Here is a 16,163-nt window from a genome sequence, read left to right as displayed (position 1 = left end):
GAATATTAGGAGCTAAGCAGCAGAGGTCTAGGTGAAGTTACAGCACCTACGGTTTGGTTAAAGCGGACAAATCCCAGCCTGCCTCCCAGGATCCCACCACCAAACCTCTGCTAACTTGGCACCCCAGATATAGCTGGGCATCCAGTGCAGGCTGAAGCAGCTCTCAGAGGCCAGCTCTGACCAAATTCAACCCATGCTGAATGCTGCCTCTTCCAGCACACATCCTACCCTGCTACCAATGATGCTGTAAACAATCCTGTGCTGCCTCACACAGCCCAGAAGGGGATGCATTTCATAGAATGGGTTGGAAGGGACCTTAAAGATCATGCAGTTACAACCCCCTGCCATTGGCAGGGACACCTTCCACTAAACCAGTGGCTCAAAGCCCCATCAATCTGGCCTTGAACACAGCCTGGGATGAGGCAGTCTCATGCAACATTCCACTGCTCTCTCAGGGTCTTCCTGGTATCACCCACTATCCAACTAGAGCATAACTCACCCACAGCAGACACTGAAAAGATTTTGGGGATGGGTTTCTTGTGCCCACTGCTCCAGCCCAACACAATCCCCAAGTCCAGTTGTAGATGGACAGCAGGATTACTGAGCATCCCATATCCACGCACCCCAGCTCACCTTTATAGAGTCTGCATCTGCAGTGGTTGCCTGGCCTGACCTGTCCCTACCACTCCTCAAGACCAGCCAGACCCTTCGGAGATCATGCTGGGGCACAGCTGCAGCACCCCACAGAGCACAGCTATGAGAACACGCTGCCCCAGGGATAGCACAGCCCTGTGCTGCAGACACCAGCTGGGCCCAGAGCCCCCAGACCCACCCCATCAGCACTCTGCACGCCTCTACTCTTACTCAACCTAACTTCTCAGCCCGAGTCCAAAGCAAAGAAAGGAAGGCAGGCAAGAAACAAATAAAACCAAAACCAAATGAAAACTAAACCAAAAAGCAGCAGTTGGGAGGCAGCCTTGTTAGGACAACTCAGCAAAATAAAATTCCGGTTTATTGTTGGACAACATTGTTTCACACATACATCAAACAGGCCAAAAAAAAAAAAACAAAACCAAAAAACAAAAACAGCAACTTCATAGACAGAAAAAAAAACCAAAAAAAACCAACCAAAAAAAGAAAAAAAAAAAAAAACCCACCAAAACAAAAAAACACCTTTTTATCTTTGGCCTTGCCACCTCATACAAACCACAATCTATGGTACAGCTAAAGTACAATACACAAAAAAAGTTACTGGAATGCTCAGATAAGATTGTAAATTTTTTTTTTTTGCATTTTTGTCTCTTTTTTAATTTTTTTTTTTTTACAAGGTTTTGTTTTATTCTCCTTTGAGATAATGGTTTGGGCCTGGTCACACCACAAGTAAAGTCAGAGATAGGTAACAAGAGAGATATACACTTCAAAGCCCCCCTTTTGGTCAATCCGAGATCACTTAAAAATGGCGGACCTCCTAACAATATGTACAAAAATATAAAATGTAAATAAAAAATACAAACAAATTCTCCTTTAAAGTACTTTTAAGAAAGAAAGCAGGGCCTTGAAGTTTTGGTGCTTGGGGGGAGGGGGTCTGTGGGAAAGGGGGTTCTCTCCCCGCTCACGGGCAAATCGTTTCATATGGTCATTGAGTGGCAGCGCCGCGCCGGGGGGGCTGGGGCTGGGGTTCACTCTACTTGATGAGGATGACCACGGCAGAGGGAGGAAGAAGGGCTGTGTGTGTGTCGGAGAGGGGGAAAAGGGCTGTAACGGGAGGGAAGGGGGTCCCAAGGGTGAAGAGGATGCGCTGGCCTTTTTTTGTTGGTTTGTTTTCCTCCTTATTTAAAAAAAAAAAAAATCATAATAAATTTGCTGCCTAGTCATCTTCATCGGTTTTCTGCTTCTTAGGATCGACGTCATCATCCTGGAGAGAAAGCAAAGCCATCAGGAGAGGGGAAAGGGAGCAGGGCTGGGAGCCCTCTGGCATTAGCCACAGCAGGGTAGGCAGCCTGGTTTCAGGTCCCTCCCTCACCACAGGGACAGGGAAATACAAGAGTACTTTCCTTGTGCAAAATCCCTGTTCTTAGCCAGCTCAGGAGCCCCTGAGCACTGTGGGATTCCCCAACCAGAGCCAGCAGCTCAGCACAGCCAGAGCTGACACCCCCACTAACCAGGCCAGTGTATAAAGAGAACTGGGCCACACCCTTGGAGAGGCACCCGAGCACACAAGCAGGTGTTCCAGCCCCATAGCTCAGCCTGGCCCCTGGCACCACTGAAGCTCCCCTCCAACCCTCTGAAGATACAGGTGGCTCCAGGCAGCCAGGTGCTTTTCCTACCTCATCATCCTCAGCTGCCCGTTTGCCTGTGGCTCCCTCAGCTTCATCATCTTCATCACCATCCTCTTCCTCACCTGCATGGAGAAAGGGAGGAATAAGACCCTCTTGAAAGACCCCCTTGAGACCTTCCTCTTGGAAGGTTACAGGACCACACACCTTCCCAGTGAGTTTAATTCTGCCTCAGCCCCACAGTGATGCCCAGCATTCCATCTTCCCAGTTGGCACAGAGAGCAGAGCCTGAAGACACAGGGGATTTCAGGGCATCCCCCACTGACGTGACCCACCCAAGAGGAAATAAGGATTAACAGTGTCAAGTCTGGCTCACATTGTGCTTGTAGCGCAAGCAATAGGACAGCAAAACCAGCACCTGCCACAAGCACCAAGATCACACATGCACGCTAAAAAAGTATAAAACGCTTTCTAGTGGCTGCTCCTCACAACTGCTCCAGATTACTTCTGCTTCCCTTCGCAACTATTAGTCCATCTTTAATGAGTTAAGAGAGCCAGAACGCATTAGTTCTGAGTCAGAACACTTTCTAATTATCAGAACAGCAGACAAATGTTACCGACTTATCTTGCAGCCAGAAAAGAGAATGAGCAGAGCTATGGGCTTTGACCCACTTCGAGCTCAAATAGGCCAGTGGATCAGAACAACCAAGTCTACCACCTTTGTGCAGTTTTGTGGGGTTGGGGACAAGACCAAAGGCTACAGAGGAACAACCTCTTGGCTGCTAAGATGAGTCTCTTGTGTAACAGGAGACCCTACTAAAACTTAGAGCATCAAGGCCAGTAAGCTGGCTTTAAACCACGGCCATGAGCCACATGTACAGACAGCTGGGGGGATTAAGGTCAGCCCATCCTCCCTTCCCCTCTCCTCTCCCCGGCATGTGCCCAGTGGCAGCATGGCCCATGCAGGCGGAAGGACCAAGATTAGCTACCAGCAATGGATCAACACCCCGGCAGCCATCACATGCAGTGCGCCAGTGGGCAGGTCAGGTGACAGTGCCAAGCTGATTGGGAGCATTTTTAGTTCTTTGAGCTGCTTTAAGCAAAGCAAATAATGAGATGGGATAGGGACAAGGGTGAGAAAAAACACACCCTCAAGCTCCCCTCTGCTGTCAAATTCCAGAATGGAGTTTGGCTGCAAGTGTTGGATCGAAAAAAAAAAAAAACCTCAAACAAAACACAACAACCTGATACGAGCTGCAGTCACTGCCCTGGAATCTCTTTCCTACAGCATTCAGCAGCTCAAGTGCAGCTCTCAGGCAGGGATCACCCAAGGGCAGCAGGCATGGACAGACGAGAGCCCATGCAGGATCCCAGCAAGGTGTTAACACCTCCAAGCACTGTGTGCCAAATTGTGCTTGTGCTGGGAACAGCAGGCCTGGCACCGTGGGACTGAAGCTCCCCAGGCTTGTCACAGCAGTATCCAAGCAACACTTCCACCCCACACACACGCCTGTGGCATGCACATCCCCCCTCCTGTCCAAGGGCAGGTAAGGAGAGGCAAGTATTCCCCCCCCCCAGGGCAGAAATGGCGGTAGATGGGCTCAGGACAGCACATGGCAACACTGTGCTATGTCCCCAAGCGTTAAAATCCCAAGTATGAAGAGGACCGACCACAATTCCCATTTTTTTCCTACTGAATCAGCAGACAGAAGGCTGCTGAGAGCAAAGTGCTACCCCAGAGGCAGCAGCTTTCCCTGCTTACACTGTCTGAATAGGTGCTGGCCTAACAGTCATTACATTTCCAGCCCTATCCCTGTCTTCCAAAACCAATCAAAAGGTTAGTAGGTCAGCACATAGACCGAAAACTTAGAGGAGATTAACCCACTAATAGCTAATCAAGGGCCCCAAGTTCATTTTGGCATAAGAATGGTTTTCTCTCAGCCCTAATGAGTGATAAAAATAAACATTATTCATCAAAGCAGATCTTGGGGGGGGGAGGGTGGGACAGGAATAATAGCAGGGAGAGCAAGAAGCGATTCGGCAAATCACTGCTGGTTGCTGCTGCCAAAACCCACTTCCGGGCTGGGTCAGGTCAGGAAGCAGGGGAGGGCAGGGAGATGCAGGACACCACAGACAGGGAAGGTTCAAAGCAAGCCTGTCAGCTCCTGTTGAAGGGAGAAGAAAGAGCCACAAGTTCCTCCACCAGCTTTCACATGGCATCCAGCCCAAGAAATGGCTGGGAGAGCAGATCACATCAGCTCCTCAGCATGTTACTCCGCAGCTCCGTGCACAAGGACAGCGATATCTGTCCTCTGTGCCTGGACCAAGACATAACCACCACGGCTGTCCCCATCCCACTGGCCAGCACTTGCTTGTGCAGCAGTCTTTGTGATCACAGGAGTTAAGGGCAGGTTTTGCTACTCGCACGGAAGGGCTAATGTGCTTATTCAGCACCACAGTACGGTGCCGTCTGGCTGGAGGAGGGAGGAAGGAAGGAATCTGCCCTCAACCTGCTGGAAGGGATTCAAGACTGACTTCACTCCCAGCACTGGTGGTTCGGGCAAGTGAGGAAGGAGTGAGCCCGGCTGCAGCCGCGAGGGGGAGATGCTGCCTTCGGCTCTCCTCTGCTTCCCAGGAGTCGGCTGTGCAGGGCAGGAGGCAGCCGTGTGATGGGGGCAGGGGAAACAAAGAAAAGTTACCATCACCCTCTTCCTCCTCGTCCTCTTCCTCACCACCTTCCTCTTCCTCTTCATCTACTTCGTTGTCAGCCTCCTGCTCTCCATTTTCCTCGTTCTCCTTGGCAAGACAAAACATCACTTAAAAAAAATGCACTGGGGAAGGGAGAAGGGGGAAGAGATGCTCAGCACAAGTGTGCGTCCCCACCTTTCCTGCCTAAAGCAAAGCACCAGCCCATCAGAGCCCCAGGCACGCGTCCCGCTTCCTGCCTTCCTCCACATGAGGCAGACAGCCCAGGCATGAAGAATCAAGTCTAGAGCAACTTGGGGCTGCAGCTTCGAGGCCAAGCAAAGGCTCTTGTGACACACGAAAATGCAGCAGAGTGAATTTCCCCAGCATGTTAAAAATAGGAAACCAACTCGTTACTTGTACCCAATGTGTTTCCCCACTCAACTAATTGTAACACTGTAAATCTCAGGTTTGGGTTGGCTTTTTTTCATCTCCCAGTGCCTAGGAAGAACGTGGTACTGGACATGGCCTCACCCAGCTGTTGGGGAGGGGGATCCAAGACCAGCCCTTCCTTTCTGCACACAGGAACTGCCCACAGGAGGTTCAGGAGTGTCTGTTGACCCTGAAGCACCAAATGCTCAAGGGCTCTACACAGTCCTGCCATTTGGAAGGGTCCCCTCTCAGCAAGGCTGGGGACAATCTCAAAGAAAAAAAAGTGAGAAGAGAGAGGAAAATAAAAAGAAGTATTGGTGTAAGGGCTGCCTCTCCCTGCAGACTGTAGCCATACTCACAGCATTGCCATTGGCCGGTGCATCTCTGCCATTTTCTGTTTCTTCAACAACTTCCTTCTTCTCTTTTAGATCCTGGAAGATGCAGAAATAGCACAAGTCACTCTGATTCTAGCTGCCTGGGTCAGAAAAGCTGCAGACCAGGTGTGAAAAACAGTCTAAGAGGGCAGGAGCTGGTTTCCTTTCACACCCATTTGTTCTGCAATTTGGTCACTGCATTCTGACTCTTTCTTGGGAATGGGAAAGCATGGGGATGAATCTCAATCCAAGTCAGGCTTGCCACAAAGCAGCTATCTAAAAAAGAGACAGCTCTGTTTCACCTCTGAGCTCCCAAACACACAGCACTGGCCACCTGCATATGCTCAACAGCAGCACAGCTGGCTGACTGCTCATCTTCACACAGTGCACGAAAGCTCCTGCCATGCAAAGGAGAGCCAGCAGCCCCCTCCAACACAGGGGTTCAGCCACCCCAGGGCCACGGATGTCCACAGCTGCTCAGTACCTTCACAGCAGGAACAAATCCCAGGGACTTGTTATCTGACTGTGGTCTCTGCCTTGCCTGGGGAAATTCAGACGGCAAATATTACACGCCTGGTCTTCCTTGCAGCAGCAGAAAGGAGACTCCAGGATCCAGCTCGCAGCTGTAAGTGTAACAGGATGGGGTGGGGGAAAAGTCTATTTTTACACTGAACCACGAGCCGTGCCTGGCTGGTTTGGTTCAAATCACCATGAGCAAAGCGAGAGGAGAGCTTGTGTGTTTTTGCTGTTGAGCACTGTCAAAATGTCATGCCAAGTCGCTCAGCAAACAGGCTGAGGATCCAACTTTATGTTCCTGCATAAAGAACACTTGGATTTAACACTGGCATCTCTGCTCACATCCTCCTCCCCTTCTGTTCCTCCATCAGCTGGAGCAAGATCCTTCAGCACAAGGAACATTCCCTCAGCCAAGGAAAGCAGAGAGGCCCTTCCCCAAGGCTAGCCATACAGCCGGCTTCTGCAGCAACCATGGTGTTTAACACACCTCGCTGCCCTGCTGCAGCATGAGCAGCTTTGACCCCCTCCTCTCGCCCGCCCTTCCCAGCTGCCTTGCAGTGTTGCAGGCACTTTCACTCCTACTAAGCCACTATCACTTCCTTGTGGAAACACTGTGGGTAACAGCACGGCCCTGGCCCTGCTGGCATGACTCTCAGTCTGTTTTGGTAGGGTTTCTACTACCCAAAAGGCTGCTTAGGTGGGACAGGCAGGAGTTACTTAAGCCCCTTGGAACAAGAGGGGCACACAGAATGTTGCCATTGGTGCCTAGGCTGCCAGCACACTGAGGACACCCTAAGCTCTGGGGTGACTCCACCTGTTGATCAAGCCTCACCTAATCACACCAGCACCCCAGGAATCTGGAGTAGAACAAAACACCCAAGCTCCCTCCTCACATTCAAAACCCAGGCCACTTCCTTCACAATTCCACCCTAGTCTTACACAATCAGTAGCTCCCCTATTTCCTGAAGACTGATGACAACCCTGTAACTTCTCGCACACTGTTGCACTGATGCATTCTGCAGTCATGGCCTCACATCAGGCACACGGGCATAAGGGCAACAAAGCATTTCCCAACTTACACACAGCACAAAGCAAGCAGTCAGTTTCCATATCTCACTATGCCCAGTGGTTCTGTTCACAAAACATAAGCAATTCTCCCAGTGAAGGAACAGCTCATTCTGGGGGATACCAGCTGAACAAGTCTCCAGCAATGACCTTTCCCACACCACTGAAGACGCTCTCAGTTTAACGACTATGAGGGTGCCAGTTCATGAAGTTTGTTCTAGCAATAGGGCTGCTGAGAGAGCCACAGCTTCTCTCTCTCCCCTGGTCCAGTCCAACACAAATAGGCAGATGTGTGCAGCAGCCTCCAAACAGAAGGCTGTGCTGCTGCAGCTCCAGAGCTTTGACAGAGCTCTAATTATAGGTGTGGTGAAGCTGTTTGTTCACAATTCTCGTTTAGTCATGCACCAACCGTTTGGGCAGCCTGCCCCTGCTCTGCTCCCGGGGCGTGAGGACCAGCAGCCCCCCGCGCAGCCGCGATAGAAGGCGGGATCCCGACAGGAAGGCCTGAGTGTGCAGCTGCCCCAGCAAGGAGCCGCAGCCATCCCTCTGGCACACACATACGTCCCTCCGGGACGGCTGAGTAGCCACTGCCGCTCGCGCCTCCCGCCGGCAGGGGGCCCCCCCGCGCTGCCACGCGCCCGGCCGCCGTTCAAACCGCGCGCCACTCTGCGCGCCCCTCTCATTGGCCGCCCGCCAGGCCGCCGGCCCGGCGCCCGCGGAATGACGGGAAGTGTAGTCCTGGCGGGGGCGTTGGACTCCCGCTCCCAGGGGGCGGCGCGGGCAGGGCCGCACGTGGTGGGCGCCCGGCGGCGGACGGGGGCGGTGCTCGGCGCGGAGCCACCGCCCGAGCGGGGCGGGACCCCCCTCCCCGTCTCCCGGGAGGGCTCCGGCCGGCAAGGAGGGACGAAGGCGAACGGCCTCGGTGCCTCCGCGCTTCCCCACCGACATCGGTATTGGTAGGGAGAAAGGCGGGTCACCTTGTCGCTGTGCGCGCCTCCGCCCGCCTAGCAGCGTGGATACTCGTACCCCTCCTCTGAGGGCGAGCCAGGGACGAGGCCCCCTTCCCCCACGCTGTAAAGGGCAGGGGAAGGTTAACGGCAGACTTGGCCCAGTTCCCCCGGGGAGGGATGGGGATTGACCCGCCTCACTGCTTCCCGGCGCCGGGGGAGCCGAAGGCAGCGAGAGCCGAGCAGCGGTCCCGGAGCGGAGGGGGGGAGAGTGTACGGCTGCGGGAGCGGGAAACAGAAATGAAATCGAAATCTTTAAGAAACGGTGTTTTGTTGGCGTTTTTCGCAAATCCCCTACCCGTGAGGGTTTTTTTCCGCCAACCCCGCTTCCCCGATAGCGGCACGGACCAGTGCCGGACGGGGCTCAGGGCCAGGACGAGGCCCCCAGGCACAACCACTCTATCTCCCGCCGTCTTCCCACGCACACGCATGGGCCGAGTCAGGATCGCCCGCAACTTTCCCGGCCTCGGCCCCGGGGCTCGACGGAGCGCATCACCGCCTGGGGCCCGACGGGAACGCAGCCCGCCTGGGAGACCGGCGCCCCCGGGGGACGCTCCGCGGCGGCTCGCAGACAAAGACGGGCACCGGGAGCCGCAGCGGGGACTCCGGGGAGAGCCTCTCCCGACCGGCACCAGCGCTCCCTAACCGCTCACCATCACCCCCAGCACTGACTCGCAAAGTTATCCCTCTGCGAGGAGTTCAGCCGGGGCCCGAGCCCCCAGCGCCATGGGGGCTGCGCCCGACGGGGCAGCTCCGAAAATAGCAACTGTCCACCACCCCCTAACCCCCCCACCCCGGGCAGCACTGGTGCAGCCCCTTGCTTTACCCCCGCCTCCGGGGGAGACTCTGAAATAACAAACAAACACACACCCCAACCGGGGCAGCTCCGACACAGCTACTGCCTTCCCCTCCTCTTCCGGGGGGGCAATTCCGAAATAGCGACTAGTCCCCATCCCTCCGGGGACAACAGCGACCCAGCGATTAACCTCCCCGCATCAATCGGGTGCAACTCTAAAATAGCAACCGCCCCCCACCCCCATTTTCGGCAACAACTCCACAGCAGTCACTGCCTCTCCCCCTCAATCCCTCCGGCGCACACCCCCCACGCCCGCGCAGGGATCGGGACCGAGAGGGACCCAAGTTTGACGGGGCTGTCAAGCTCCCGCAGTGGATTGAATGAGACGAGCGCCGCCACCATCCCCCGCCGCACACGGGTGCCGAGCCACAGCCGTGCCCCCCCACCCACCCGCACACACACGCACTCCCCGAGCTCTATCGCGGCGGGACGGCCCCGCGGCCGCCCTTGGGAAGGTGGGAGGGAGCGGGCCGCGGACCCGGGCGCGTCTGGCGACACCGGCGAGGGCAGCGAGCACGTTTCCCGCACGCTCTAGACAAAGAAACGGCGCAAGGGGCTCCGCGCGGCGGCCCCGCGCGGAGCGCGCCGCGAACTTCCACCGGGGGCGGGGGACGAGAAAAAGGGGGAAGAAGAGGTAGGGGGAAAGCGAGGCGTAAAAGACAATTTAAAAAAAAAAAAAACCCAAAATATTTAAATATCCGAAAAAACACCCAAAAACGTTTGGGGAAGAAAAACCCTCGCAGCCGGTGGCGCGGCGCGGGGCGGCGGCGCGCGGGGGGCGGCTCACCTTGGCGGAGATCTCGGCGCTGGTGTCCACGGCCGCGTCGGACATGGCGGGGGCGCGCGGGGCTGTGGCGGGGCTGTGGCGGCGCGGGCAGAACAATGCCAAGATGGCTTTGCGCGAGTCAGTGGGGACTCACGCGGCTCCACGGGCCCTCTTATAGACGGGGGGGGCGGCGCGCGCGCTGCCCCGCGCCGCGCCCATTGGCCGCGCGCGCCGCGGCCGCCGGCTCCCATTGGCCGCGGCTCAAACAATGGGCAAGGCCGCTTAAAGCGGCAGGAGCCGGCGCCCGACGACACTGCGGCGATGAGTTCGGGTCCGGTCTCAGCGTTATGCTGAAGACCGGGTCGGTGGGCGGGAGAGCCACGCCCCCTCCATCCCCACCCCTCCGCGCTGCCGTGTCTCCACCGCCTCCGCCACGCCCCGCCGTGTGAGGCGGCGGGCGGGGAGGCAGGAGGGAATTCATTCCCCCCCAACGTGTGTGTGTCTCTGTCCCGCGCCGCAGTCGCTCCGCATGCTTGCGGAGGGGCGGGAGGCGTGCGCGCTCGCCCGCCCATGAAGCGGAGGAAAATAATAAGAGTTAATAATAATAATAGCAATGCGGGAGAAGCGGTGCTGCCCCCCACCGCCTCCCTGCACCCCGCAGTGCAGGAGCGGGCGGGTGGTACCGGAGAACCGTCGAGGGGTTGCTGCCGAGGGGGTTACCCGTGTGTGTGTGTGTGTGTGTGTGTCCCCGCAACCCGCGCCGTGTTTTTAGCGGCGCGGAAAGTTTCACCACAACAGCCGCCCGCGGGAGAACGGTGGGAGGGGGCGGCCAGCCGAGCTCGCAGGGGGTGCCGGCCGCTGCCACTCGGAAACGCGGGATTCCCACCCGTACGTTTATGTTACAGTTAATAAAAACGCGCTCGGGCCACCCCACCGCCCTTTTCCGACACACCACACCTTTATGCACCCGGAGTTTCCCCTCACTCCTCCCTCCGCACACCAACACACCTTCACCCCCCTTACCCCCGCGGGCACCGGGGCCACCCCACACCCCGCAATCAGTGGGGTAACGGGGCACCGACACCGCGAGTGAGGGGGCTCTGCCACACTCAAGATGGCGCCGAGAGCCCTTCGTAAGGTAACCACGCGCTTTTTCCCCACCTCGGGAACCGCTTCGCTGCCTGGAACGGCCCCGCGGGCGAGGCGGCGCCGCGCGTAAGCGCCCCCCGATGCGGAAGGTACAGAGAAAGGGGCGAAAAGATGAGAAAAAGCACCTCTAGTCGGAGCTGCACCTCTGCCACACTCAAGATGGCCGCCGGGACGGGGCAATAGTCGGCAGAGCCTGCTCTCGGAGGGCGGGATATAGGTATCGAGCGATGTGGATTGGCAGACAGCACAGAGCGAACGCTGTGCTGACGCTTTGCGGCTTCTTACTGGCTGGAGCTCCTATCTGTCTAAAGCGAAGTGGTTTCGAAAACCCGGAGCGGGGGCGGAGCGCTGGAGCGGAGCAGGAACCGCCTGGTTTCGGGTATGGGGGTACCCCACAGGGGCGCGACCCCTGGCGGGACTGCCGCGGGGGGAGTGTGCGTTTCTCCTCGTTGCCGGGAGCCGAGCTACCACCGAGTTGCCTCCCACAGTTTCAGGAGACCTGCGGAGAATCCATGGCAGCCCCGTACCGCCTGGCACCAGGCGTCGCGGCACGAGGCATCATGGCGCCGGTCTCCCTCATTGCAGCCCGTCATGTTCCCGGGCGGCTGGGCACCGGGGGAACAGGGCAGCGTTTCTAGGACAAAATATCCCTTCCACAAAGCATAGTAGCACTGAAAACAGGCTGGTCCGTGCCTCGTGGCACCACGGAGCATTTTTCTCCTCAGCGTCCTGACCCTCGTGGGAACAGCCGTGAGGTGCCAATGGGGGGTATCGGGGCCTCTGGGACGAGGCAGGAGCGGGAGCCCGTGAGCAGAGCCCTGACACGAGAAACTCGCTTTGCGTCAGAGATGCTTTCTGCACAACGGTGCCCCGATCGCGGCTTTCAGGCGCTGCCGTTGAACGGGTGTTTAGTCAGGAGGGGCCCTTTGGGGACAGCAGTTTCTCACGTCTGGGTGTCCCGCTCTGACCTGGTGGCGGAGCTGGGCAGGAGTGGGGCGAGAGCCTTTCCACACGCCACGGGGAAGGACAGGGCAGAGGAATCCGGATCCCTGGTCGCTGCTGGCTGCTTCTCTCGCTCGGTGGCAGCTGTTCTCTACTCCCGCAGACGGCACTCGACAGCGGCTGTGGGTTTGGGGCAGGTTGGAAACACGGCTGGAGGCAGGAGCGCCCTCTGCCACGGTCGAGCGTGGGGCTGGCGGGCTGCGAGTCTCTGCCTCCGAAAGAGGAAATCAGAAACCCACCCAAGCCTAGCTCTAAAATAAAGCACTCCTGCTGCAACTTGGCTTTAGTGCGTGCCTTTTCAAACCAGGGATGTTCCTTTGGGCTTGGGGTTCCCACGTTTCATGAGCAGTTAAAAAAAGAAAAAGAGATGTGGGATATTTGGGAAGAAAATTAGGAAGTCTCAAGGGATGGTCACAGCAGGATCCCACTAACGACGACGGGGGGAGGGGAGGAACGAGCCCAGAGTGGAAGCAAAACTGCTGTAAACCACTCAGCTTCAGAAACCCTTGTATAGCCCTGCTGCTGTCCCTCTGTGCGGCGGGATAACCCAGTTGCTTCGTGCTCCTGTGCGTAAGGCAGAGAAAAATAGGCTCAGTCCCGCGTTTTACGCTTCAGTAGTCCAAAAAGAAACAACAACAAAAAAACCTGTTGCCTGTAAAAGGCAGCTGCTGCTCTACCTCTTCTCCACCCATCTCAGCGGCTGGGGCTGGGGAGCGGCTCCACAGGGAGCAACGAGAGGAGGAGAAGGAGGGTGGAAAGAGACTTTTCTAAAGTGCCCGAGCATCAAGGACAGAAGTTTCCAGGGCTGAGCTCTGCCTGGGACCTCACTCCATCTGCGGCAGCGATAACTTTGGCAAAGTAGGTGCAAGAGGAGGCGGTAGGAGTTTTCCCTCATCATCGGCTGTTTCCCTGGCTCAGCAAGTAGCAGCCTCTCTAATCCCCGGCGAAGATCCTGCTGCTTGGGTGATTATTTCATCGTGGCAAGCTGCTCCTCGGAGGAAATTCTCATTACACTCTTCGGAGAGGCAGGGGAGGGGCGACTGTCACTCAACTGCTCTGAAAAAAACAGAGGGATGAGCCTGCAGCATCCCCGAGCTCCGGTGCACGAGATACGGTGGTGTTTCTAGGTCAGGCTGGTGATGCGGCATGTGAAGCTGGCAGAGATGACATCCTCACTGTGTCACCTTCTGTTCCTTGATGGGCAAGGGTTGCACACTGGGGCCATGGCTTTGTGGACGTTTGCTCTTGTGAGGCCTGAAGGAGCATTGCCAGGAGGGCTAGAGGGCAATGGGGAGGTGGTAAGGGGCTTTATGGGTGCTTACAGGAGGGAGTGGAGGTGTGTAGAGCCGTGGGGCTGGCTCACGGGCACAGAAAGCTTATTTGTGAGACCACGAGGCCAAGGCTGAGACTTCACTATAGAAGACAGATTGTGCTTGGACAGCACCAGCCACGACAGCCCAGAGAAGGGCTGATGAGGCTGCCCTCCTCCTCACATCCCGGGCTGCCACTGCTCCATCCATCCCTGTGAGCCATGTAAACAGGAGGGAGCTGGTCCCTGTGGCACACTTTAATTAAGGGATGGAAACATCGACTTCACCTTTCCCCGGATGATTGCAAAAGGCCCAGGCGGGCGCCACACTTCAGCTCACGGCCATCCCTGCTCCAACACGCGCTGTGCCCCCTGTGTTACAAAACAGGACTGACTCACCGGCCTTTCCCAGGCCATTGCTCACCGAGCCTGGAGACATTTGCAGGGATCCCTCAGAGGAAGGTAGGAGTCTGGCTGCTCTGCACTCTGCTGATGGCACCCAGGGTGGGACACTGCGTCCCTCCAGCAGTCCCCTTGGGCCTCTGTGTGGAGCCCGGGGTGAGGACAGCTTTCTAGGGGGTTATCCCCTGAGACTGGGGGACATGGGAAAGTGAGTGTGACCTCTCCAGCTCCCCTGATCCTCAGCAGGCAGTAACACCATGGTTCCTTGATGTCTAAGATGTTTGCTGCCTTTTCCACTGCTCTGTGAAGGCACTGCCCCAGCTAGTAGGGAGGTGGTGACAAGGGGGCACCTTCTGGCTCCCTCAGCTGGGTGCTGGCAGGAGCCAGAGCCAGGTTGAGGGCAGCAGTACACCCCAGTGCTGCTACTAATCCTGCTCCTGCCTATGGGCAGGCAGGGACGCAATGGGGAGACAAGGGAAGCCTCCAGTTTGGAATGATGGCTTTTCCAGGGTGCCCACAACAGCAGGAGAAGACCCAGCATCACCTCCCTCGCTGCCAGGGACCAGTGCCAGTGATGCCATGGCCCAGGAGCTAAGCCTGTCCTTCCCTGCCTGCATGCCAGGATGACTGCAGCTCAGCCCTGGCAGGCTGCTGGGGGCCCACAGCCTGGTTTGAAGGCAGCAAAGCTGATTGTTGCCTTTCTCAAAAGTGAAGGGGGAGGAGGGCATCAGGGCAACCTGACCCAGAGGCAAGGGGAAGAGACCTTAGGCCCCAGGATGTGGGCTTGGGGAAGCTGGAAAAAAATTGTTTCCATCTTAATGAGTTTTCTGGTTTGAGTTGTTCGGGTTTTTTCCCCCCTGGTTTGAAGGCTGGTTGTGACTATGAGCCCAAGTGAACAATGCCATGGATCAGACTCAGGGCAAGGGCCTATCACACACAGATTACACCCACACCCTGCCCCAGGTCTGGGCCTTGGGCCAGAGACATGGTTTCGCTCCTTGGGGCTCCCGTCCCATTGCTAAAAGTGATGTGTGGAAGAGAGAGCAAGAAGGTGGGAGGGAGGAGGCAAGGCCAGGTTCCCTTCCCTCCCTGCCTCTCCCAGTGCTTTGCAAACACAATGTCTTTACTGTGTCCTCAGGAGGACAGAAAACACCCCCTGCACGTGCTTGAGGCTGGATGCATGTTGGGGCAGGGATCGCTGCATGGTTTAGCCAGCCCAGGCACATGACCCCAATCGTGCCCTGCTCTCCATCTCCCTTCCTCTTGCTGTCCCCAGGAGAACACCTACCAGGGCCACTCCATGGGAGTCTCCACCCGAGCAGGGCCACCCTCCTGCCCCAAGCCGACTATGAGGCGCTGATGGCCATCATGCTGCAGGGGCATCTGTGAGGAGAGACACTACTCCTTTGTCCTCATCCTTCCTTGCCACATTTGCACACCTCGGAGAAGACGGACACAACATGCACACACACACTCACAAAACCAACCCCAAATCTGGATCAGTATCAGAGAGAATTAATTACTGGCTCATGCATAGTCAGATGAGAAACTCGGCTGAACCTGGCGGCAGTTCGGCGCCTGGGGCGGCCCTGGAAAGGAGAATTCCTCTGGAGAGATATAAATCAGTGCTCCCCTCTATTGCTTCCCCCATGGAGTGCTACCTCCTGGGGAAGACTGAACCTTGATTTGCTTTTTTCCTCCGTCTTCATTTTCAATCTGCGCGGGCCCCCTGTAATTACAATGAGCTGCTTTAGGGCTTGAGTTATTTATTGGGTAACAGCGACACACCCACCCCGCTCCAGCCGCCTGCCTGCCTGTCACAGCTTGTCCTGCCTACCCAGCGGCACCCACCACGCCATGCCATGCCGTGCTGTGCCATTTTGCGCTGTTATAGCTTGAGACAGCAGAGGTAGCAGCAGCAAACACAGACCACCGGCCTTAAGTGATCCACTAAAGATGTCCCTAGTGGTGTAGCCCCTGCGAGCAGGAGCAAGAGGCACCTTCTTGTTTTGTTGCAAAACACCATCTCACACATATTTCTGTGCTGGTACGGCAAGTGGTGGAAGCCTCCTAAGCTCACACCAGTTGTGAAATCTTCAGCCCCATTTTACCCTTGGGGAAAGAGAGGCACAGAGTGGGGAGGCGATTTGCCTGCGATTATCTCAGGATGTCGAAAAAGAACTCATGCGGCCAGCTGATGTGTGGCTGGGTAAGAAGATGCTGGCTGAAGCACTCAGCTCAGTGCTTCGGCTGGAGGGACCCGTCTCCCTGCCTCTGCTTTCCCAGCAGCGGTTCTCTGCCCAGCCTTTGCTCCACATCCCCCT

At 56.6% G+C, this 16,163-nt stretch overlaps 1 protein-coding gene across 4 annotated transcripts; it reads right to left on the bottom strand.

The window, feature by feature from the left end:
* Positions 1-436: 436 nt before the first annotated feature.
* PTMA (prothymosin alpha) lies at positions 437-10,301 on the bottom strand. 4 transcript variants are annotated; one of them, XM_080623877.1, is made up of 5 exons: positions 9,999-10,301; positions 5,753-5,824; positions 4,976-5,072; positions 2,328-2,401; positions 437-1,915 (listed from the first exon to the last, which is right to left on the bottom strand). In XM_080623877.1, exons 1-5 carry the CDS (start codon positions 10,041-10,043, stop codon positions 1,868-1,870), a joined length of 336 nt encoding a protein of 111 aa, XP_080480003.1. In that variant the 5' UTR covers positions 10,044-10,301; the 3' UTR covers positions 437-1,867. The 4 variants fall into 4 exon arrangements, with proteins under 4 accessions (XP_080480003.1, XP_080480005.1, XP_080480004.1 ...); XM_080623879.1 differs by having other exon boundaries at positions 4,982-5,072; XM_080623878.1 differs by having other exon boundaries at positions 4,976-5,069.
* Positions 10,302-16,163: the final 5,862 nt, after the last annotated feature.

Source organism: Psittacula echo, assembly GCF_963264785.1.
Source record: "Psittacula echo genome assembly, chromosome: 7".
Classification (NCBI taxonomy): Eukaryota; Metazoa; Chordata; class Aves; order Psittaciformes; family Psittacidae; genus Psittacula; species Psittacula echo.
This window is presented reverse-complemented; position numbering and strand designations above follow the sequence as displayed.